The following is a 22,877-nucleotide window of genomic DNA, read 5'->3' as shown; positions in this document are numbered from 1 at the left end:
TACCATGGAGATCTAGCTCCTCAGCGTCAGTTACCATGGAGATCTGGCTCCTCAGCGTCAGTTACCATGGAGATCTGGCTCCTCAGCATCAGTTACCATGGAGATCTGGCTCCTCAGCATCAGTTACCATGGAGATCTAGCTCCTCAGCGTCAGTTACCATGGAGATCTGGCTCCTCAGCGTCAGTTACCATGGAGATCTGGCTCCTCAGCATCAGTTACCATGGAGATCTGGCTCCTCAGCATCAGTTACCATGGAGATCTAGCTCCTCAGCGTCAGTTACCATGGAGATCTGGCTCCTCAGCATCAGTTACCATGGAGATCTAGCTCTCACTTTCATTCCTGCTGACACATTCGCCTTGTGTTGTACTGCAGTCCTCTGACTTTCCAAACATACCATGGTACTACAGATAGCGTTAGCTACACGCTAAGAGGCACAGCTAACTTGTCAGTGTTAGCATTAGCTTAGCACCTTCATATCCGGATAGTGCCGTAGCGAACGAATATTTGGATATTCGGGATATTCGGGTCCAGCCCTAGAAATGACAGATATTGGCCCCAATAATCAGCTGATAATCTGTAGGTTTCTACCAGTAATGTTGCTTAGAGCTTTGTGGTTTAAGTGATTGTTGGACAGCAGCGTTTGAGGCCTTCCTCCCCATGTATGTGTGTGTGTGTGTTAGGTTGCGAGGAGATGAAGGTGTGCTGCTGGTGTGTGAGCGCTGTGATAAATCCTACCACTCACACTGTCTGACACCGCCTCTGGACCTCACACCTCACACCGGCTGGAGCTGCAAGGTGAGATAAACACCAACACACTCACCGTGCTGAGCTGTGGATGGACCTCACACACCTTCTCTCTTACAGAACTGCAGAGTCTGCCGCCGCTGTGGTGTGAGATCATCGGGCCTGTGGGCCAATCACCCATTTCTGTGTGAGTCGTGTGACCCAGCCCTGCCCTGTCCTCTCTGTGGCCACGCCCCCAACCTCTACGCACCACAGGAGTATCTGACCTGTATCTGTTGCTATCGGTACGCTCTCCACCTGATGTTTATCACATTAAAGCCCTGCAGAGAGAGGTCCTCTGAGCTGTTATTTTCAGTTTCGTTGTTTCTCCTTATACAACAGTAAACCCCTGAAATGTCAAATGACCGTAAACTGTGTCAACTTCCAGTAATCAAAAAACTTCTAAGTTAACAGTAGAGTACTCACTCTGAAGATTACACACTACCAGTTAAGATTTCCTCTAATAGTTATTAAGGCCAGGACCATCCATCCACTGTGGTAGTCCTGGTCAGGTTCTCACCAAACCTCTGGACTCCATCTGAGCCCAACTCATCCATCTTCATCTCAAAATTTCTAGATTGTGGAAGTAGTTCACTGTCTGTGGAGTCATTGTCGAAGCTCTGATTAGTGGAACTATGACTCCTTCTAGACCTCCTGATTAGTGCTACTGACTCCTTCTAGACCTCCTGATTAGTGCTACTGACTCCTTCTAGACCTCCTGATTAGTGGAACTATGACTCCTTCTAGACCTCCAGATTACTGGTACTATGACTCCTTCTAGACCTCCAGATTAGTGGAACTGTGACTCCTTCTAGACCTCCTGATTAGTGGAACTATGACTCCTTCTAGACCTCCAGATTACTGGTACTATGACTCCTTCTAGACCTCCAGATTAGTGGAACTGTGACTTCTTCTAGACCTCCAGATTAGTGTTACTATGACTCCTTCTAGACCTCCAGATTAGTGGTACTATGACTCCTTCTAGACCTGATTAGTGCAACTATGACTCCTTCTAGACCTCCTGATTAGTGGAACTATGACTCCTTCTAGACCTCCAGATTAGTGGAACTATGACTCCTTCTAGACCTCCAGATTAGTGGTACTATGACTCCTTCTAGACCTGATTAGTGCAACTATGACTCCTTCTAGACCTCCTGATTAGTGGAACTATGACTCCTTCTAGACCTCCAGATTACTGGTACTATGACTCCTTCTAGACCTCCAGATTAGTGGAACTGTGACTTCTTCTACACCTCCTGATTAGTGGAACTATGACTCCTTCTAGACCTCCAGATTAGTGGTACTATGACTCCTTCTAGACCTCCTGATTAGTGGTACTATGACTCCTTCTAGACCTCCTGATTAGTGGTGCTCTGACTCCTTCTAGACCTCCTGATTAGTGGTATTGTGATTCCTCAGATGTTTCTCTTCCTCTGTTCAGTTCTTCTCCATGTGGAGCCATGATGCAGACACAGATAGAACCAGTCCATAGGTCCAGAGCTGAGAAGGTTCTGCTTTATTATATTTTATAAAGTGATGCAGCATTTTTGAAGTGGTACAGTTTAGAATCATTAGGCATTTAAAAGGTATTGCACAGGGTTGTAGTCACTTACATTCTTTAGTTTCTGTACTGTCGGTTGGGATGTGCAGATCCAGAGATGAGCTTTAATGCTGGGAGATAGGAGTGTGTGCTCTTCTCTTGAACCTTGAATGAGAGAACAATTAAAACTTAGAATCATGGATACTTTATGTCTTACAGGTGTGTCCATGCAGAGTGCATTATCCAGGCTGGGAAGGGCAGGGCTGAATCTGAAGGTTATGTCTGCTCCACCTGCAGGCCACAGCAGGAGGAGCTAATCCCACACACTCCAATCACACACAGTCCTACCCACGTTCCTCCCACGAGCATTTCACAGCCACCACTTCCAAGTCACACAGAGGCTCCGCCCAACAGTCCCACTGCTCATAGCCCAGTCCTGCTCATCTGTTCAGAGCCCCCACAAAGTCCTACCAAGACGAGCTCGGCACCATCAGCACAGATTTGTAATCACCCCGGTCCCACAGAGCTGCAACAAAGTCATCCACCTTCTCCCACAGAACCCCAACAAAGTCCTGAACCATGTCTCACAGAGCAGCAACAAAGTCCTGAACCATGTCTCACAGAGCAGCAACAAAGTCCTGAACCATGTCTCACAGAGCAGCAACAAAGTCCTGAACCATGTCTCACAGAGCAGCAACAAAGTCCTGAACCATGTCTCACAGAGCAGCAACAAAGTCCTGAACCATGTCTCACAGAGCTGCAACAAAGTCATCCACCTTCTCCCACAGAGCCCCAACAAAGTCCTGAACCATGTCCCACAGAGCTCCAACAAATTCTTGCATCATCTCCTATGAAGCTCCATCAGAGTCATCCACCTTCTCCCACAGAGCTCCAACAAATTCTTGCATCGTCTCCCACAGAGCTCCAACAAAGTTCTCCATCACCTCTCACAGGACTCAAGCAAAGTCCTGAACCATCTCACACAGAGCTCCTACAAAGTTCCCCATCGTCCCCCACAGAGCCTCAACAAAGCCATCCAACATCTCTCACAGATTTACAAAAATGCACTGCACCATCTCCAACAGGACTCCAACAAAGTCCTGGAGAATCTTCCACAGAGCTCCAACGATGTTCCCCATCTAACACAGGGCTCGAGCACAGTTCAGCACCATCTCCCTCTGAGCTCCAACAAAGTCCTGTGCCATCTCCCTCTGAGCTCCAACAAAGTCCTGCTCTATCTCCCTCTGAGCTCCAACAAATTCCTGCACCACCTCCTACAGAGCTCCAACAAAGTCCCGCACCACCTCCTACAGAGCTCCAACAAAGTCCTGCTCCATCTCCCTCTGAGCTCCAACAAATTCCTGCACCACCTCCTACAGAGCTCCAACAAAGTCCCGCACCACCTCCTACAGAGCTCCAACAAAGTCCTGCTCCATCTCCCTCAGCGCTCCAACAAAGTACTGCACCACCTACTACAGAGCTCCAACAAAGTCCTGCACCACCTCCCACAGAGCTCCAACAAAGTCCTGCACCACCTCCCACAGAGCTCCAACAAAGTCCTGCACCACCTCCTACAGAGCTCCAACAAAGTCCTGCACCACCTCCTACAGAGCTCCAACAAAGTCCTGAACCATGCGCCACAGGACACCAACAAAGTCCTGCACCACCTCCCACAGAGCGCCAACAAAGTCCTGCTCCATCTCCCTCAGAGCTCCAACAAAGTCCTGCTCCATCTCCCTCAGAGCTCCAACAAAGTCCTGCTCCATCTCCCTCAGAGCTCCAACAAAGTCCTGCTCCATCTCCCTCAGAGCTCCAACAAAGTCCTGCTCCATCTCCCTCAGAGCTCCAACAAAGTCCTGCTCCATCTCCCTCAGAGCTCCAACAAAGTCCTGCTCCATCTCCCTCAGAGCTCCAACAAAGTCCTGCTCCATCTCCCTCAGAGCTCCAACGAAGTCCTGAACCATGTGCCACAGGACACCAACGAAGTCCTGCTCCATCTCCCCCAGAGCTCGAACAAAGTCCTGCTCCATCTCCCCCAGAGCTCGAACAAAGTCCTGCTCCATCTCCCTCAGAGCTCCAACAAAGTCCTCCACTATCTGTCACAGAGGTTCAAGAAACTTCTGGAGAGCTCCTGCAAATTTTGACAGCAGCCGATTCTGACGGAACAGTGCTCCAACAAAGATCTGGCCAGTCTCACTGTGATCCCACAGTGCTTGAAAAAGGCCTCTTGCTACCTTGCCCTGATCCTGCAGAGCTCCCAGGATGCCCTTCACCGTCTCACCATGATTGTACAGAGCAACAGCAAAGCCACACCCCACCTCACCTAAGTCCAGGAAAGCTTCAACTAAAAGAAGACAAAAAAAGTCCTTCGCCCTCCCTTCCTGGTCCTACTGAGCTATACCAAAGCCATACCCATGGGACTTCTACACAGGCCCAGCAAAGTCCTCTTAAGCTCAGTTCAACATCGTCTAGCCCTGTCCACAATTCCACTGAGTCTCAGCAGAGTCCAACTCTGGCGAGTTCCATATCTTGTATGTTTGCACATCCTCCACACAGCCCTCAGCCACAGGGTGGGACCCACACAGGGCTTAGTCCTACCAGGGTCCAGGCAGGGCCGGCAGAACCTCAGCACAGCCCAGCACCATGCAGTCTCTCACAGGACAACACAACACAAGTCAACAGATCATCTAGTCCTACTAACATGATCGTCCCACAGCATCAGCAGAGTCCTGCTCCTCATAGTCCTGCACATGTCGACACATCACCTCCCCAGAGTCTCACACACGATGCTGAACCTACACTGGACCAGGAGAGCCCTGGATCAAGCAGCCCTGCTCATCTGCAGTGCAGGGCTGCAGAGGACATTTCTACACTGGACCAGGACCTCTCACTAGTCTACTGTAGGCCTACCAAGATAGCAACAGGACATGCCATACTGAGGCCCATCTCAGCTCCATGTAGCCCATCCCCATTCCCAGCCAGACCCAGACAGTGTAGTCTGTCACAGCCTGCTAGCCCAGTACAGCACCGCTCTACACTGGATATTAGGCCGCTTCTGCTTAGCCTGGCTCCTGTTCAGGTTGTTGCACTGTCAGCAGTCACCATGGAATGCACCCAAACCAGTACCGAGGAGCTGAAGTCCTTGGAGCAGAGCCCTATGCAACATAGTTTTAACATTGCTGACCAAACACTGGAAAGTAGCCCTGCCCCTGTTAGCCCCATGTCTGACCTGTCCACAGTGCCCCCTAAGAACTATGGTGCAGACAGTCGCACCGCTGACCATACTCACCCCCTCACAACACCAGAAAGCCTTGTTCACATTAGCTCTTCAGCTGAACACAGTAGCCTAACTTGCTCACCTTGTGCTGATGAAACAGAGGGAAATTCTTCCCCAGCTAGCAACACTCATCATCCAGGTCCTTGTGATAGCTCATTGCTCTGCACAGAAGCTTTTGGGAAAGCTAGCCCCACACATATCCTAGCTAGCTCAGGTAGTGCTAGCCCCATACATGCTAGTCAAATGCCTACTAGCGTGATCACCCCTCTGCCTGTCTGTGTTAGTCCCATTCCTGTGGAGACTAGCCTTGCCCCTGTTGGCCCTTTAGCTGCTGAGATGAGCCCCTCAACACAATCAGCTAGCCTTGTAACGCTAACGCAGCCAATCAGCCCTTTGGCACCATTAGTTAGATCCTTAACGGGACCAACTAGCTGCTCAGAAGAACTGGCTAGATCCGTCCACCCCTCTTCATGTGAGGATGAGGAGATGGAGGAAGCTGTTGGCCACCAAAGTGATATTATTCCGACAGAAACTACTTCCAATCACCTCGACAGCCCCAGTCCTGCTACCCCAGGTCACACAGAAGCCAACAGTGACTGCATCCTGACAGACTCTGGGCATGCTCAGGAGAGAATTTCTGTTTGTAGTGTTTCAACTCCAACTAGCTGTAGTCCTCCACACTGTACACAGACTGATACTAGCCCCACTAGTAGCCCTGTTAGCCGCAGTTTGAGCAGCATCACCTCAGACCTTAGAGGCCAGTCGAGTCCACTGTCTGCTCATGGAACTGATGCTAAAGTCATTCGTAGTCCAACTGGGTCTAGTCCTGCTGGTCAGGCTAGTCCTGTTCACATAGTAGTTGCCCACTCAGGCCCACTGCAAACACAGACTCCCTCATTAGCTCGCACAATAAGCAGCAGCCCTGCACATGCTACTGTCTCTTGTGTTAGCCCATTTCACAGTCCAGCTCAGGCCAGTGAAACACCCCGTAGCCCCACAAGTAGCCCCCTTCACTGTACAGCTCCCGACACTGGAACCAGTACCAGCCTTACTGCGGCACAGCCCAGCCCCACTTTGACGAGTCTTGATGTGGACGTGACGGCCAGTCCCACACACCAGAGTTCTGATCTTTACAGTGCGGTGCGGCTTGATACTGGTCTTGTTAAACCTGCGAACTGTATCAGGCAAACAAGCCCAACATCTGCCAGTTGCTTACCCGATGAATCATCTGCTGTAAGTCACAACCAGGCTAGTCTGAGCCAGGCTAGCAAGTGGCCCGCTGGTCCTTCCTCTGCCCCTGACAGGTCTTCAGTCGAAAGCCAAAAAAGTACTGCCTGGCTGAGCCCTTTGTATCCAAGACCAGATTCTCCAGTTGATGCTACTTCCACTCAGGCTAGTCCGAGCCATGCTGGCCCAGTCCATTCTAGTGCCACTCAGGATAACACTGCGATGCCTAGCACTAGCCACACTAGTAAAACCCCTTCTTCACCTTCTGGCCTGTCAGACGTTAGCTACCCTCAGACAGTCTGCACTCATGTTAGCTCAGCACACAGTAGTCCTGTCCAAAGTCATGGCCTTGTGGATTCAAGTTATACCCCAATTCTGGGTCCTGCTAGCCCTGTGCAGCCAGAACTTATTCCTAGACTTGGTCCTGTTAGCCCTGTGCAGCCAGACCCTAGTCCTGTTCCTGGTCCTGTTAGTCCTGTGCAACCAGAACCTAGTCCTGGTCCTGTTCGCCCTGTGCAACCAGAACCTGGTCCTGTTCGCCCTGTGCAACCAGAACCTGGTCCTGTTCGCCCTGTGCAACCAGAACCTAGTCTTAGTCCTGGTCCTGTTGGCCCTGTGCAACCACAACCAAGTCTTAGTCCTGGTCCTGTTAGCCCTGCGCAGCCAGACCCCAGTCTTAGTCCTGGTCCTGTTAGCCCTGTGCAACCAGACCCTAGTCCTCATGCTGATTCTGCTAGTCAGGTGCAGCTGGAATCAAGTCCTCGTCCTGGTCTTGCTGGTCCTGTCCAGCAGGAACTGAGTCCTAGATGTGATCCAGTTGGTCCTATGAGGTGTGAGGCTAGTTCTGATCTTGGTCCTGCCGGCCAGATGCTCCTGGAGGTCAGTTCCAGCCCCACCACCTTTGGGCAGCCTGAAACTAGCGGTCCAGTCCAGCCTACTGCCGGTCCTGATCCGGGTTGCTGCTCTGATGCCACCCTGAGACGGCACTCACCAACAGAAGCAGAGTCCGCTGTGGGTGAGTAAGAGGCAGAACCACAAGTTTAACTCTAACTACGGCTGTGCTAACGCTAGCTGTTTGTAGACATTGCTTAGTCACAGACACTTGTTGTTCTGGTAGACATAAGCACGGTGGAGGAGACAGGAGCTCTGCAGCAGGTGGAGGATGGACAGGAGCATCTTCAGACCACGCAAGAAGAGGAGGCTGCGAGGACCGAGGAAGGAGGACAAGACCAGGAGGAAAAGGACCAGCTCAGCAGCTCCATCTGTCCTCCTTCAGGTAGGCTCCATCCTCACAGGAGCAGCTAACAGATGTTCTCCTGATAGAATTGTGTTACTTTTAAACCAACAACTCAATATGGAAAGTATGGTTTTACCTTGCTGGCATGTTTCAACTGCATCTGCCGTCTTCTTCAGAGCGCCATCCATCATGTGATGACGTGTCCTTTTTATCAACGACAAAATGAACACAGTCCAGTGATGTTCTCCCTGTCCGTTTCAGCGAAGATGATTCATACCCATGACAAACTTTAGATTCATAGTGTTTGACCAACAGGGTTCTTCTGACTGGAAGTGACATCAGCAGATGACAAAAGACAGTAAAACAAACGTGTAAGAGAGATTCATGACGAGTTTCAACTCCTTTAGTTTCTTTAGTCATAAAATATTCTCAGTGATCAACGGCAAAAACTGAGTTCAGATAAACAGTGTCTGCACAACAAGAGGCGCTGGGTTGTGTTTTAGATTTTAGATCTTTACACCTCAAACCCTAAACAGCAGAGTCTGTGATTCATGCAGTTCATGAGAATCTGTACCGTTGAATCCCAGCAGTGGCTAATGAACGTCAGCTGTTGATGAGCAAAGTGGAATGGACACGAAACAACACAGAGACACACAACATAAACAAGACACAAAATAAGACACAAATACTAGACACAAAATGACCACAAAGAGAAAACTGTTCCAAAGACACAAAAGACAGTCAGCGACGCAAAGGAGATTCAACGCCATAAACAGACACAAAACAAGAAAAACGAGACTCATAATAAACACAAAGAGACACAAAACAACAGGTTTTATTCTGTTTTTTCAATAAAATATCAAACAGGTGTTGTTTTTGGATTAAGTCTGGCAATCTGCACAGAAGACATTTCAGAGTTCTCTCCTTTATGTTGATCTGGTTCCACAGAGCTGCAGGATTTTAGACTGAAGCACGAGATACAGTGAGTTAAAATGAGACAGGAAATGAGTTAAAATGAGACAGGAAATGAGTTAAAAATGAACCTACAGAGTTTAAATAATCCTACAGGGAGCTAAAATGAGGCAAGAAATGAGTTAAAATGAACCTATAGTGAGTTAAAATGAACCTACAGAGTTTAAATGATCCTATAGTGAGTTAAAATGATCCTACAGTGAGTTAAAATGAGGCAAGAAATGAGTTAAAATGAACCTATAGTGAGTTAAAATGAACCTACAGTGAGTTAAAATGAACCTACAGTGAGTTAAAATGAACCTACAGAGTTTAAATGATCCTATAGTGAGTTAAAATGATCCTATAGTGAGTTAAAATGATCCTACAGTGAGTTAAAATGAACCTACAGAGTTTAAATGATCCTATAGTGAGTTAAAATGATCCTACAGTGAGTTAAAATGAGGCAAGAAATGAGTTAAAATGAACCTACAGTGAGTTAAAATAAACCTACAGTGAGTTTAAATTAGGGCTGCACGATTTTGGAAAAAAAACCTAATTGCGATTTTTCTGACCAAAATTGCGATTGCGGTTCGATTTGCGATTTTTTCTTTTTTTTTTGGATTTTCTACTTTCAAATGCATAAAACTGCAAATTATGATTGAAAAAAGACAAGCTGACACATAAAAACAATACACAAATAATCTACAGCAGTGGTCGGCAACTGGCGGCCCTCGGGCCAAAACTGGCCCGTCAGGAATAATATCTGGCCCACCAGATGATTTTTAAAATTTGATTTGGCACGGAGCCGAGCCAAGCCATTCCGTCACTGCAACACGAAACTCGCGTGGTCGGCTGCTGCCGGCATTTCCGCGTTTGCGCTACACGGTTGTACACGGTTGTAGCCAGATTTCACTGAGCAACAGTGTGTGCAAAACGTGTGTCTCGGCAGTCATTACATCTGTGATCAGAATTGAGACGTGTCCCCCAAGCAGCGGCGATCAGCTGTAGAAGCTCCGCTGCTCGCGGCACACACACACACACACACACGACTAAGGGAAAAAAATAATCTCACCAATAGCCAAGTGGAGCCTGTGTCCAAAACATTGCATCATACTGCTGTCGGTGGTGATTCCTCGAGTGTTGGTACAAATTAGACGTGTTTCCTCTGGATCTGGCTACTGCACGACGACATATTTTGCATTTGGCTCGCTTTTGCTCCACATCGTTTTTCTCAAACCCAAAGTAAGTCCAAACAACTGAAATAGAGTTCTTTTTAGATACCGACTGCTCCGCACCCTGTTCTGTTACTGAAGACGTTCCTTCAGCCATTTTTACGCCGTTAATGTGTCACAATGAAAACCTTTTGCTCCTCACGGCATCGCAAAGTACACGTGCGGGTTTGTTGTTAGCTACTGGCTAAAGCTAGCTGCCGTAGTGCAGTGCATACGCACTTGCTTCCTGTTGCCATTTCTGATTGGCCAGTGGCCAGGAGGATCACGAGACTCAATGTTTTTGATTGGCGAATAGGTCTGTCACTCAAATAAGGATTTAAAAAAAAAACACCTCACCCTCGTGAGGTTTAGTTACCGCAGTAGTTAAAACCTCAATGTCGATGCGATGTCGATTAATCGTGCAGCCCTAGTTTAAATGATCCTACAGTGGGTTAAAATGAGGCAAGAAATGAGTTAAAATGAACCTACAGTGAGTTAAAATGAACCTACATTGAGTTAAAATGAACCTACAGTAAGTTAAAATGAGACAGGAAATTAGTTAAAATGATCCTACAGAGAGTTAAAATGAGACGGTAAATGAGTTAAAGTGATCTTACAGTGAGGTAAAATGAAACTACAGAGAGTTAAAATGAATCTAAAGTGGGTTAGTTAGACAGATTAAACCTTTATTGACCCCACAGCAGGGACATTTACAGATTTACAAGTTAAGATGAAAGTTGCCGTTACCATGGTGACATGTGGCTCACTTTACCTGTTTGTGTCTCTGCAGGACTCCAGGTGCCCGCCCTCCTCCCCTCATCTTCACCTCCCTCTTCCCCCGTCCCATCACCTCCTTCCCCGCCTCCTCAGAAAGCCTGCTCTCCGGAGGCCTCCCCTCACCCAGAGGACCAGGAGCCCACCAATGACAGAGAAGAGGAGAAGACCTCAGCAGATGACAGCAGCCAATCACAGAGCCTGTTTGAACCTGTTGCCATGGCAACAAAACTCACCAAAGATGAGCACCAATCACATGCTGAGCCTTCAGAGGAGGAGGAAGAGGAGAAGGAGGAGCGGCCTATAGCAGCACCGGACAGAGCAGCATTAGATGGTGGACAGCCAATCAGTGAGAGGAAGGAGGGGGAGGAGGACCAATCAGACGTGGAGGAGGAGTCGGTGAGTCCCGTGCTGGACCTGGACGCCTCCCTGGACATGGAGGTGATGGAGCTGATGTCCTCGTCTCCTTCCCCCTCCCTGGTGCACCTGTCCTCCCCCAGCCCGCCCCCCCGGAGAGGGAAGGGTCGCTCCCTGCGGCCTCCCCCCTGCTGCTCCCGGCCCGTAGACGACCTCTCCATCCGCCTCCGCCAGTCCCCCTTCTCCACCGAGGCCTCCCCTGAGACCTCCCCCGCTAGACCTCCTGTCACCCCCCCTCCCCTGTCTCCGCCCTCACCTCCTCTCAGGTCCTCCCCTCCAGCCAGAGAGACTCCACCCCTCTCCAAGGTAAAACTATGACAGCTGTGTGCACCTCCTTGTTTTCTCCTCCCTCCGTGTGTCTCCTGGTTTCTCTTCTCCTGGTTCCTCCTCCTGTTCATCTCCTCCCAGTTCCTCCTCCTGTTCATCTCCTCCTTGTTTACTCCTCCTGTTCATCTCCTCCTGGTTCTTCCTTGAACCAGGGTTCCTCCTCCTGGTCACTGACCTCCTTGTGTTCATGTCTTGCTGCAGCCCCCTGCGCCTCCTCCCACGGTTCTCCTCCCCCTGACTCCTAAGATCGGCATGGGGAAGCCGGCCATCTCGAAGAGGAAGTTCTCCCCCGGCAGAGCTCGTCTCAAACAGGTGTGTTTCATGTTTGGGCTCCTCAGGACTCAGCTGGTCTGTGGGTTGTTCTCGTTTCCTTGACGACAGCCGTGCTCCGCTGTGATGCAGACTCTGCTGCATGCGCTGCACCGTCTGAACAGAGCGGTCGGAGTGCGCTCTGCTGGACAGATGGTGTCATTACAGCCTTCTGTCTCAGATATTTACCACGTCTCTGATCCGCCTGCAGGTTTAGAGCCCAAAGTGTGTAAAAATACACATTAATACACATTAATATACACTAAATACTAGACCCAGAGTAAACGTGAAGTAGTAAACGTACACATTAATATACACTAAATACTAGACCCAGAGTAAACGTGAAGTAGTAAACGTACACATTAATATACACTAAATACTAGCTCGTAGTGTTCTTCATGTTGTGAAGTCAGCAGACGTCACCTTCATCATCATCCTCCTCGCCTGTCTGTCACTAACACCTCCTGTCAGCATGTCCCAGCTCATTGATCATCACTGATCATCATTGATCGCTGCATGTCGAGCAGCTGATCGGTCTGTTGTCATGGTAATGCCGGCTCATTCTGACCTCAGTTTATTTCCTCAGTTTCAGTTTGACTTCTTTTCTTTTGTGGTCGTTGCATTTATGTTACTGCATTTTGTCCCCCTCCTCTCCTCTCCATCCTCCTCTTCATCTTCTTGATCCTCCTCCTCTTCCTCCTCCCTCTCCATCCTCCTCCTCCTCTCCATCCTCCTCTCCATCCTCCTCTCCATCCTCCTCTTCATCCTCCTCCTCTCCATCCTCCTCTCCATCCTCCTCTCCATCCTCCTCTTCATCCTCCTCCTCTCCATCCTCCTCTTCCTCCTCCCTCTCCATCCTCCTCTCCATCCTCCTCCTCCTCTCCATCCTCCTCTTCATCCTCCTCCTCTCCATCCTCCTCTTCATCCTCCTCCTCTTCATTCTCCTCATCTTCCTCTCCATCCTCCTCCTCCCTAACTCAGGGTTCGTGGTGGAGTAGCCGCAGGGCAGTGAGCCCTCCCTCGTCCTCCCAGGATTCCACGGGGGAGGCGGGTTGGGACAGCCCTAAGCCCCGCCCACCGGACTCCCCGGTCTGGAGCATGAGAGTGGTAAAGAAGCGCACCCTAACTGTGATAGGCTGAACTAACCGGCAGCTCACTAACTCCGCTTGAAGAATGATAACACTGTGTTCTGCCCCTAATAGATTAGTCACACAGAGTGACGTGACTGTTGATAGTCCTGTCCGTCAGGACACCCCGTTAAAGGACGGGCTTCAGGAAGCATGGGGCCTTCAGGAACTGCAAGGAGTGTGGGGCGTTGAAGTACTGCTGAGTATGGGACATAAATGACTGTGGGACGTTCAGGGACCGTAATGACTGTGGGACGTTCAGGGAAGGGTTCTCACCAGGATTTTTTTTTTTCAGCGTAACGGCAGGTTGCGCACGCGCAATAGACGGGAACTGGTCAATCGACGACAGGAAAGTACGGCTGAGGTGGGGAGACATAAATTAACCTAGATAGGCACCCAGTCGATAAAAACAAACGCACATGGCGTTATCTGTCAAAATAACAGCGCAGCGGCCCTAATCACAGTGTTAACCCTTCCTGTTCGGCCCGACCGTGGTCAGGAAGCCCGGGGTTAACCCCCTTCACTTCATCAGCAGCCATAGAGGCAAAGACACAGGAGCCCAGCCGCATCAAAGAACACTGCAGCCTTTATTGTCTATAAACAGTGGCTGAACCGCACAGTACCGCCAACCAGCAACTACACACCTTCTGTCCTCCTCTACCGAACCAACCGCATTCTCTCTCGCTCGCGCTGCATTCAGGGTCGCTTGGACATCTCGCTCTCACACACACACACACACACACACACACACACACACACACACACACACACACACACACACACACACGCTGCTCTCTCTCCCTCTCTCATGATGGAGCCACACACTCTCATAACACCGTAATCTTTGAAATGCGCTGGCGAGAACCCTGATCTGTCAAAATAACAGCATAGCAGACCTAATCACAGCGTAATCTTTTAAACTGACAGCGTAACGGGCCGTTATCAGAGCGTAACGGGCCGTTACTCTGAAATGCGCTGGCAAGAACCCTGCAGGGACCCTATTGACTGTGGGGCGTTCAGGGACCCTATTGACTGTGGGGCGTTCAGGGACCCTATTGACTGTGGGGCGTTTAGGAACCCTATTGACTGTGGGGCGTTTAGGGACCCTATTGACTGTGGGGCGTTCAGGGACCCTATTGACTGTGGGGCGTTTAGGAACCCTAATGACTGTGGGACGTTCAGGGACCCTAATGACTGTGGGGCGTTCAGGGACCCGAATGACCGTGGGGCGTTCAGGGACCCTATTGACTGTGGGGCGTTCAGGGACCCTATTGACTGTGGGGCGTTCAGGGACCCTATTGACTGTGGGGCGTTTAGGAACCCTAATGACTGTGGGACGTTCAGGGACCCTAATGACTGTGGGGCGTTCAGGGACCCGAATGACCGTGGGGCGTTCAGGGACCTTAATGACTGTGGGGCGTTTAGGAACCCTAATGACTGTGGGACGTTCAGGGACCTTAATGACTGTGGGGCGTTCAGGAACCCTAATGACTGTGGGACGTTCAAGGACCCTAATGACTGTGGGACGTTCAGGGACCCTAATGACTGTGGGAAGTTCAGGGACCCTAATGACTGTGGGACATTTAGGTACTAATGGTTGTGAGGCGTTCTGGGACTATAATGGAAGTGGTTTACGTGGTGTGGTGATTCCTGTGCGTGTCCCTGTCATCGACAGCCCTGCTGATGTCATTGTATTTCATGCATTGTTTCCTTGGTAACAGACATGTGATGTGACAGCGTGATGGTGTAACTCCTCCCCCTCAGGGTCGTGGTTCAGGGTTTCCGGGCAGAAGAAGGTCAAGAGGAGGAGGAGGAGTCCGAGGAGGGAGAGGACGGAGCCGCCTGAAGACCCAGGACAGTCTGACCCTGTCCCAGGGAGTAAGGACACACAACTAACACACACAGAGCAGCGTCTCCATAGTAACGGAGGTGAGTGTTCAGGCTGAACTGATCAGAGTATTGATCCCTGCTTCTCTCTGCCTCAGTGTGCCTTTGTGGAAACGTTCCAGCCGAAGGAGGAGGAGGAGAACTCGATGCACAACACGGTGGTGATGTTCTCCACCTCAGACCACTTCACCCTCAGACAGGTACGCTCACCTGGAGCAGGACACACCTGAGTGTAGGGCTAGGAGGGAACAGGAAGCACAGGATAAGTCAGGGTTTCTAAATAGATAATGCTAATGCACTGTGTGTGTGTGTGTGTGTGTGTGTGTGTGTGTGTGTGTGTGTGTGTGTGTGTGTGTAGGACATGTGTGTAGTGTGTGGTAGTTTCGGTCAGGGAGCTGAAGGCCGACTCTTGGCGTGTTCTCAGTGTGGACAGTGTTACCATCCTTACTGTGTCAACGTCAAGGTGAGTACACACATGGACCACTACACCCCACTGTAATCTGACTACACCCCACTGTAATCTGACTACACCCCACTGTAATCTGACTACACCCCACTGTAATCTGATGACACTTTAATCTAATTACTGGTGTGGTCTGCAGATCACGCGGGTGGTCCTGACCAAAGGGTGGCGCTGTCTGGAGTGTACGGTCTGCGAGGCGTGTGGCGAGGCCAGCGACCCCGGACGACTGTTGCTATGCGACGACTGTGACATCAGCTACCACACCTACTGCCTGGACCCGCCCCTCCACACCGTCCCCAAAGGAGCCTGGAAGTGCAAGTGGTGGGTCTGCCTGTCAATCAAACTGTATGTATGTGTGTGTGTGTGTGTGTTTCTCTCCGCTAACAGGTGATATGTTCTCTGTCCTCAGGTGTGTGTGGTGCGTCCAGTGTGGCTCCGCCTCCCCTGGGCTGCACTGTGATTGGCAGAGTAACTACAGTCTGTGTGGGCCGTGCTGCAGTCTGAGCCGCTGTCCTCTCTGTCACCGACGCTACTCTGAGGACGAGCTGGTGCTGCAATGTCAGCAGTGTGACAGGTAAGAGTCAGGACCACAGACGGGTAAGAGTCAGGACCACAGACGGGTAAGAGTCAGGACCACAGACAGGTAAGAGTCAGGACCACAGACGGGTAAGAGTCAGGACCACAGACGGGTAAGAGTCAGGACCACAGACGGGTAAGAGTCAGGACCACAGACGGGTAAGAGTCAGGACCACAGACGGGTAAGAGTCAGGACCACAGACGGGTAAGAGTCAGGACCACAGACGGGTAAGAGTCAGGACCACAGACGGGTAAGAGTCAGGACCACAGACGGGTAAGAGTCAGGACCACAGACGGGTAAGAGTCAGGACCACAGACGGGTAAGAGTCAGGACCACAGACGGGTAAGAGTCAGGACCACAGACGGGTAAGAGTCAGGACCACAGACAGGTAAGAGTCAGGACCACAGACGGGTAAGAGTCAGGACCACAGACGGGTAAGAGTCAGGACCACAGACAGGTAAGAGTCAGGACCACAGACAGGTAAGACTCAGGACTACTTCTCGTGTTCGTGCCGGCCGGTTAGTGACTCTGAGGCTGTTCTGGTGTGACCTGTGTCCAGGTGGGTCCACGCTGTGTGCCAGGGTCTGACCACTGAGGATGAGGTGGAGTTCGCCGCTGACGAAGGCTTCGACTGTTCGCTGTGCAAAAGTCATGGTCGCAGCTCCTTCGGTAAAAACATGCTCGGCTGGACGCAGGAATACGAGCTTTAAGGGAGACGCCAGTGTTCACTCTGATCTGTGCTTGTTTCAGGGAGGTCCGACTCCATGGGCCCCTACATGGCTCAGATCATCTCCAGGATCAGAGAACAGGGTCAGATACTTTCTACTTTTCATCTCATACTGTACACTTTATAGAGCTTCATGATTACTAAACCAAAAGTTCAGACTCCAAAGCAGAAACTCAGAGAACCAAAGTGTGTCCAGCTGTGACTCCAACCAGTCGACCTGATGAACATGGTTCTAGAATGAACCTTCAGTCCTGGACCTATGGACTGGTTCTATCTGTGTCTGCATCATGGCTCCACATGGAGAAGAACTGAACAGAGGAAGAGAAACATCTGAAGAGTCACAGTTCCACTGATCAGGAGGTCTAGAAGGAGTCATAGTTCCACTAATCAGGAGGTCTAGAAGGAGTCATAGTTCCACTGATCAGGATGTCTAGAAGGAGTCACAGTTCCACTAATCATGAGGTCTAGAAGGAGTCAGAGTTCCACTAATCAGGAGGTCTAGAAGGAGTCAGAGTTCCACTAATCAGGAGGTCTAGAAGGAGTCAGAGTTCCACTAATCAGGAGGTCTAGAAGGAGTCAGAGTTCCACTAATCAGGAGGTCTAGAAGGAGTCATAGTTCCACTGATCAGGAGGTCTAGAAGGAGTCATAGTTCCACTGATCAGGAGGTCTAGAAGGAGTCAGAGTTCCACTGATCAGGAGGTCTAGAAGGAGTCATAGTTCCACTGATCAGGAGGTCTAGAAGGAGTCATAGTTCCACTGATCAGGAGGTCTAGAAGGAGTCAGAGTTCCACTGATCAGGAGGTCTAGAAGGAGTCATAGTTCCACTGATCAGGAGGTCTAGAAGGAGTCATAGTTCCACTAATCAGGAGGTCTAGAAGGAGTCATAGTTCCACTGATCAGGAGGTCTAGAAGGAGTCATAGTTCCACTAATCAGAGCTCCTAAAATGACTCCACACACAGTGAACTACTTTTTCCATCCAGCTGTAAAAACAGACATCAGCTGCTTCAGACTTGGTTCAGGGGTTCTCCATGGAAACCAGAGTTAGTGTGAAGCTCAGACAGTGTGAAGGAACCTTCAGAACATCAATCTCTATGGACGGAGGACCAGAACTAAACCTGGCTGCTGCTCAGAACTAGACTTCCACATGAAGGTTTGCTGAAGAACATGAGAAGAAGCCTGATGGATGCTGGAGAACATTCTTTGGTCAGATGAAGATCAATGAGTTGGCCTCAGATGGAGTCCAGATGCTTGGTGAGAACCTGACCAGGACTACCACAGTGGATGGATGGTCCTGACAGTGAAGGACGGAGGTGGAGGTGTGATGATCTGGGGCTGCATGAGGTCAGAAGGTGTTGAAGACATTTCTAGATGCAGCATGAAGGTCTGAGGAGGCTTTAGTTCCACTGAGTTCCTGCTGTGGAGCCTGAATTTAACCTGTAGTTAGAAATCTGATACTAGAGACAGAAGTAATCTGATTACTGTGGTTCAAAATTGTCCTACATGTGATGATGTCACTGTATGCAGACACAAAGACATACACTCAGGATGGAGTGTGTCTCACCGAGTCGGGTCTGTCTCACCTGCAGTCTCTGGTTGAGCCTCTGACGTCACCACGCAGGTATCGCAGGTAAAGCCGCCACCCCCCTCTGCTCAAAGTGAGCTGCTGAGCGTCTTCAGACTGACCGGCTGCTTCTTGTCTGCAGGTGTAAACCCAAACTGAAGCTGAGGATCATCAATCAGAACAGTGTGTCCGTCCTGCAGACCCCACCGGACCCAGAACCCCCCACAGACCAGGACCCCAGCAGAGGTCAGTTCCACAGGTGTCTCCAGGTGTCCCCACAGAGCAGGATGTCCCACCAGTAATGAACGCTGTTAAGTTAAAGTTCTACAAATAACTAAAATAATCGTCCGTCTTCCGTCCAGGTGACTTGGAGTGCGACATGAAATCTGACTCCAGCCCTGAGCGGGACCACACCCACGATGATGACGTCATGAAGGAGCCTGAGGTTACCGATGGCAACAAGAAGAGGAAGAGGAAACCCTACAGGCCAGGTGAGGAGGGGCTGGGTCAGAAAATACACCAGGACATCAGAGGACAGCCTCAGTACCTGTGTCTACCTGTCTCCACCTGTCTACCTCTACCTGTCTCCACCTGTCTACCTCTACCTGTCTCTGCCTGTGTCTCAGGTATCGGGGGCTTCATGGTCCGTCAGCGTGGAGGGAAAGCCGGTCCGAGCAGAATCAAGCTGTGCAGGAAAGATTCATCAGAGCTGCTGCTGGGCAGAGACGAAGGTGAGACACCTCTACCTACTGGCCACGCCCCCTGTTTTTATTGGTCCATGATAATGTCAGAAACAAAGCTGACAGAGTCATCAGGAGACATGAACTGACCAATCAGTGTCCTTGCCAGGCCTGGTGGACGCAGACGTTGCCATGGAGACGACGCCCCCTGCTGACCAGGTGATGGAGAAGGTGAAGAAGAGGTACAGAAAGAAGAAGACTAAGCTGGAGGAGGCGTTTCCCTCCTATCTACAGGTAACACACATAGAGTAACACACACACACAGACACACACTGAAGGGAGTCCCTGCGCTCTGATTGGCTGTCTCCGTCTCTGTCAGGAGGCCTTCTTTGGTCGGGATCTCCTCGACCGGAGCCGACAGGTGGAAAGGAGGGCGGGACCAGAGACGCCAGGTGGCAGCCAACCAGGAACGGCGACAGGTGGCATGAAAGGCCTGCTCGCTGCGTCACACGGCCCCTCCCCCTCTGGGCAGGCAGTGGGCACCGTGGCAACCGCAGTGAACAGGAAGCAGGGAGCGCTGCGTGAGTTTCCTCTTCATCCGTTTCCTTCTCGTCATTTTATCAGCATTTCTTCATCTGTGGTCAGCCTGAATATAAGACTACATCACCAGCAGAACCTCATGTTCTACGCAGAGGTGCATTCTGGGTAGTTCACTTAGAGCCCAGTTTAACCGTCTGGACCCCACAAGCACAGGACATGTCCAAAAATTCACTTTGAGATGGTCTGTGATCATTGTGTGCAACAAAAAAATCATTTAAAAATAGTTTTAACATAAAGATTCTGTTGAAACCAGAACCTTCTTCCTCCTGGTTCTGGTTCTCCTGGACTGACTCAGCATCCAAAGAGTTCCAGGTTGAATGATCCAACAGTGAGTTAAAGTGATCCAACAGTGAATTAAAATGATCCAACAGTGAATTAAAGTGATCCAACAGCGAATTAAAATGATCCAACAGTGAATTAAAATGATCCAACAGTGAATTAAAGTGATCCAACAGCAAATTAAAAGGATCCAACAGCGAATTAAAATGATCCAACAGCGAATTAAAATGATCCAACAGCGAATTAAAAGGATCCAACAGCGAATTAAAATGATCCAACAGCGAATTAAAATGATCCAACAGCGAATTAAAAGGATCCAACAGCGAATTAAAATGATCCAACAGCAAATTAAAAGGATCCAACAGCGAATTAAAATGATCCAACAGCGAATTAAAATGATCCAACAGCAAATTAAAAGGATCCAACAGCGAATTAAAATGATCCAACAGCGAATTAAAATGATCCAACAGCAAATTAAAAGGATCCAACAGCGAATTAAAATGATCCAACGGCGAATTAAAATGATCCAACGGCGAGTTAAAATGATCCAACGGTGAGTTAAAATGATCCAACGGTGAGTTAAAATGATCCAACAGTGAATTAAAATGATCCAACAGTGAATTAAAATGATCCAACAGTGAGTTAAAATGATCCAACGGTGAATTAAAATGATCCAACGGTGAGTTAAAATGATCCAACAGTGAGTTAAAATGATCCAACGGTGAATTAAAATGATCCAACGGTGAGTTAAAATGATCCAGCGGTGAATTAAAGAGATCCAACGGTGAATTAAAGAGATCCAACAGTGAGTTAAAGTGATCACACGGTGAGTTAAAGTGATCCAACGGTGAGTTAAAATTATCCTACAGTGAGTTAAAGTGATCCTACAGTGAATTAAAATGATCCAACAGCGAGTTAAAATGATCCAGCAGCGAGTTAAAGTGATCCAACATTGAGCGAATTGAACCAGAACCACCAGCTCTGGGTTCAGAGGGTTACCCTGCAGGGTGTTGTGAAGGTTCTTCTAAATCCCGTCCAGAGGTTCTTCTGTGTTAGCTGCAGAGGTCCAGCAGGGACCATACCCGTGTAGTCTTATATTCAGGCCCGTGTGCTGCTCTGTGAATCATGTGTGTGTGTTACCATCCAGCCATGTCAGAGGACGCTCTGCTGGATCTGTCCGACGTCCTCAACACCGACCCTCACATCCTGGCCACCGGACACACAGGTACCATCCTCAGCATCCTGCCATCACACTTCCTGTTTCCACTGTAGCATCCTTCACTCACTGTTCACACCACCGAGAGTCCTTCTGGCACCTTTCAGTTATCCTGATTAGCGCTGTAGTCAAAGCAGTATCAGTATGACCTGAAGGACCATCACTGGTTCCACTGTAGGTCCAACAGCTGATCTGAAGGACCATCACTGGTTCCACTGTAGGTCCAACAGCTAATCTGAAGGACCATCACTGGTTCCACTGTAGGTCCAACAGCTAATCTGAAGGACCATCACTGGTTCCACTGTAGGTCCAACAGCTGCTCCGTTAGCTCAAAGGTCAGGAGACTCAACCAGGGCTGGAACCATTCCTCCAGTTACTCCAGTAATCAAATTACTGGATTATTTGCCAGAATACTCGATTACTAAAATAATCTATAGAACAGGACCAGCCAAGAACGTTGTTAGAACCCGCCTCCCAGTGAACAGGTTAGTCTTTTGGACCCATCTTTCTTTGGGACAAACGTCGAGTCGTTGTGGTTAGAAACGTGAAGCAGCTCAACCAGGACCAGCCTCCTTGTGTCTTCTTTCAGTCTTTCTGGATCTACCAGAGATCCACAGCTTTAAGTTGGTCTTTAGAACAGACCAGGACATGGAGACCACTGGTGGTGCTGGTTGTCCTCTGAGTTTAGCCTCCTGAAAGAGCTTCTCCAGGGACGGTTCCTGCAGTAGAGAATGGGGTAGCATTTAGACGGAGGAGTGGTGATGTTCCCATGACGACTGTGTGTTTGTTTGCAGGGCAGTTCCAGGTGGAGCGCTCCCCGTCTCCGTTCGGTAAGAGTCCACAGGAAGTCCTCTGTCCTCCGTCCTCCTCCTTCCTCCTACTGAGCTTTGACTCTCTTTTCAATCCTGTTTTCTGGTTCTGAGATGTTCAGGTTCCAGCTGCTGTGTTCAGAGCCGGACGGTAAAAACGTCAGTCTGCTCTAAGAAGTCTTTAGCAGCCACCGATCCTGAACAAAAATATGGAGACGACTGGAAAATGTTTCTGTTGTAGTGCTGCTTAAAGGGTCTGATTCAGCCACAAGACGCTTCAGTAATCTAAATCTCTGAGAATCACTTCTAGTCTAAAGAATCCTTCTGGTTCCTGTTGCACCTATCTGGAGTTCACATCCTTGTTGTTCTGCTGTGGGTCTCAGATGAACGTCTCAGTGATGGAGTTAGAGGTTCTAGACAGCCACGACACGTTTGGTCAACTGGGAACATTTTAGAGGTCATTCTGAACCAGGTTTTAGTCAATCTGGACAAATTTAAGTTCTTTTGGACAAACTCTGTGAAATTTTGGACAAACATTGAGTCCTTTTCTTTGAGTGGCTATTGTCTAGTTTCAGGGTTTCTTTTGGACGAGTCAGTCGTTTTGGATTCATTTTGGATTTTACTGGACACGTCCGAGTCATTTTGGACACTTTTTTTGTCATGTATGACAGGTTTCAAGTTATTTTTGACCGTTCTAGAGTTGTTTTAGACTCCTTTTGAGTTTTACTGGACACATTTTGAGTCATTTTAACCCTTTAAGCTTCAGTCAATTCCAGTCATCTTCAGTACAAAAAATCGCTAATATTCTATTTTTAAATAAAAAAAAAATGACGAAAAATACGGGGAATATTGGACGGGCATCGCGAGGTGCTTTTCCTTGAAAACGACCGATTC

The 22,877-nt window shown here is 49.4% G+C and overlaps 1 protein-coding gene across 1 annotated transcript in view; it reads left to right on the top strand.

Annotated features, from left to right (window-relative positions):
* The window catches only part of LOC110971575 (histone-lysine N-methyltransferase 2C-like), a 91,275-nt gene that overhangs the window by 19,928 nt on the left and 48,470 nt on the right, over positions 1–22,877 (top strand). The window contains 22 exon segments of the mRNA XM_051940474.1: positions 683–797; positions 867–1,030; positions 2,545–7,844; positions 7,947–8,105; positions 11,019–11,725; positions 11,948–12,058; positions 13,037–13,162; positions 14,947–15,060; positions 15,168–15,269; positions 15,428–15,532; positions 15,672–15,853; positions 15,942–16,106; positions 16,669–16,778; positions 16,860–16,919; positions 18,363–18,465; positions 18,542–18,645; positions 18,762–18,890; positions 19,026–19,130; positions 19,249–19,373; positions 19,459–19,660; positions 21,106–21,183; positions 21,969–22,004. Coding sequence (XP_051796434.1) covers positions 683–797; positions 867–1,030; positions 2,545–7,844; positions 7,947–8,105; positions 11,019–11,725; positions 11,948–12,058; positions 13,037–13,162; positions 14,947–15,060; positions 15,168–15,269; positions 15,428–15,532; positions 15,672–15,853; positions 15,942–16,106; positions 16,669–16,778; positions 16,860–16,919; positions 18,363–18,465; positions 18,542–18,645; positions 18,762–18,890; positions 19,026–19,130; positions 19,249–19,373; positions 19,459–19,660; positions 21,106–21,183; positions 21,969–22,004 — 8,402 coding nt within the window.

This window comes from Acanthochromis polyacanthus, chromosome 20 (genome assembly GCF_021347895.1).
Source record: "Acanthochromis polyacanthus isolate Apoly-LR-REF ecotype Palm Island chromosome 20, KAUST_Apoly_ChrSc, whole genome shotgun sequence".
NCBI lineage: Eukaryota > Metazoa > Chordata > Actinopteri > Pomacentridae > Acanthochromis > Acanthochromis polyacanthus.
The sequence above is the reverse complement of the archived record's forward strand: the minus strand, read 5'-3'. Positions and strand labels throughout refer to the sequence as shown.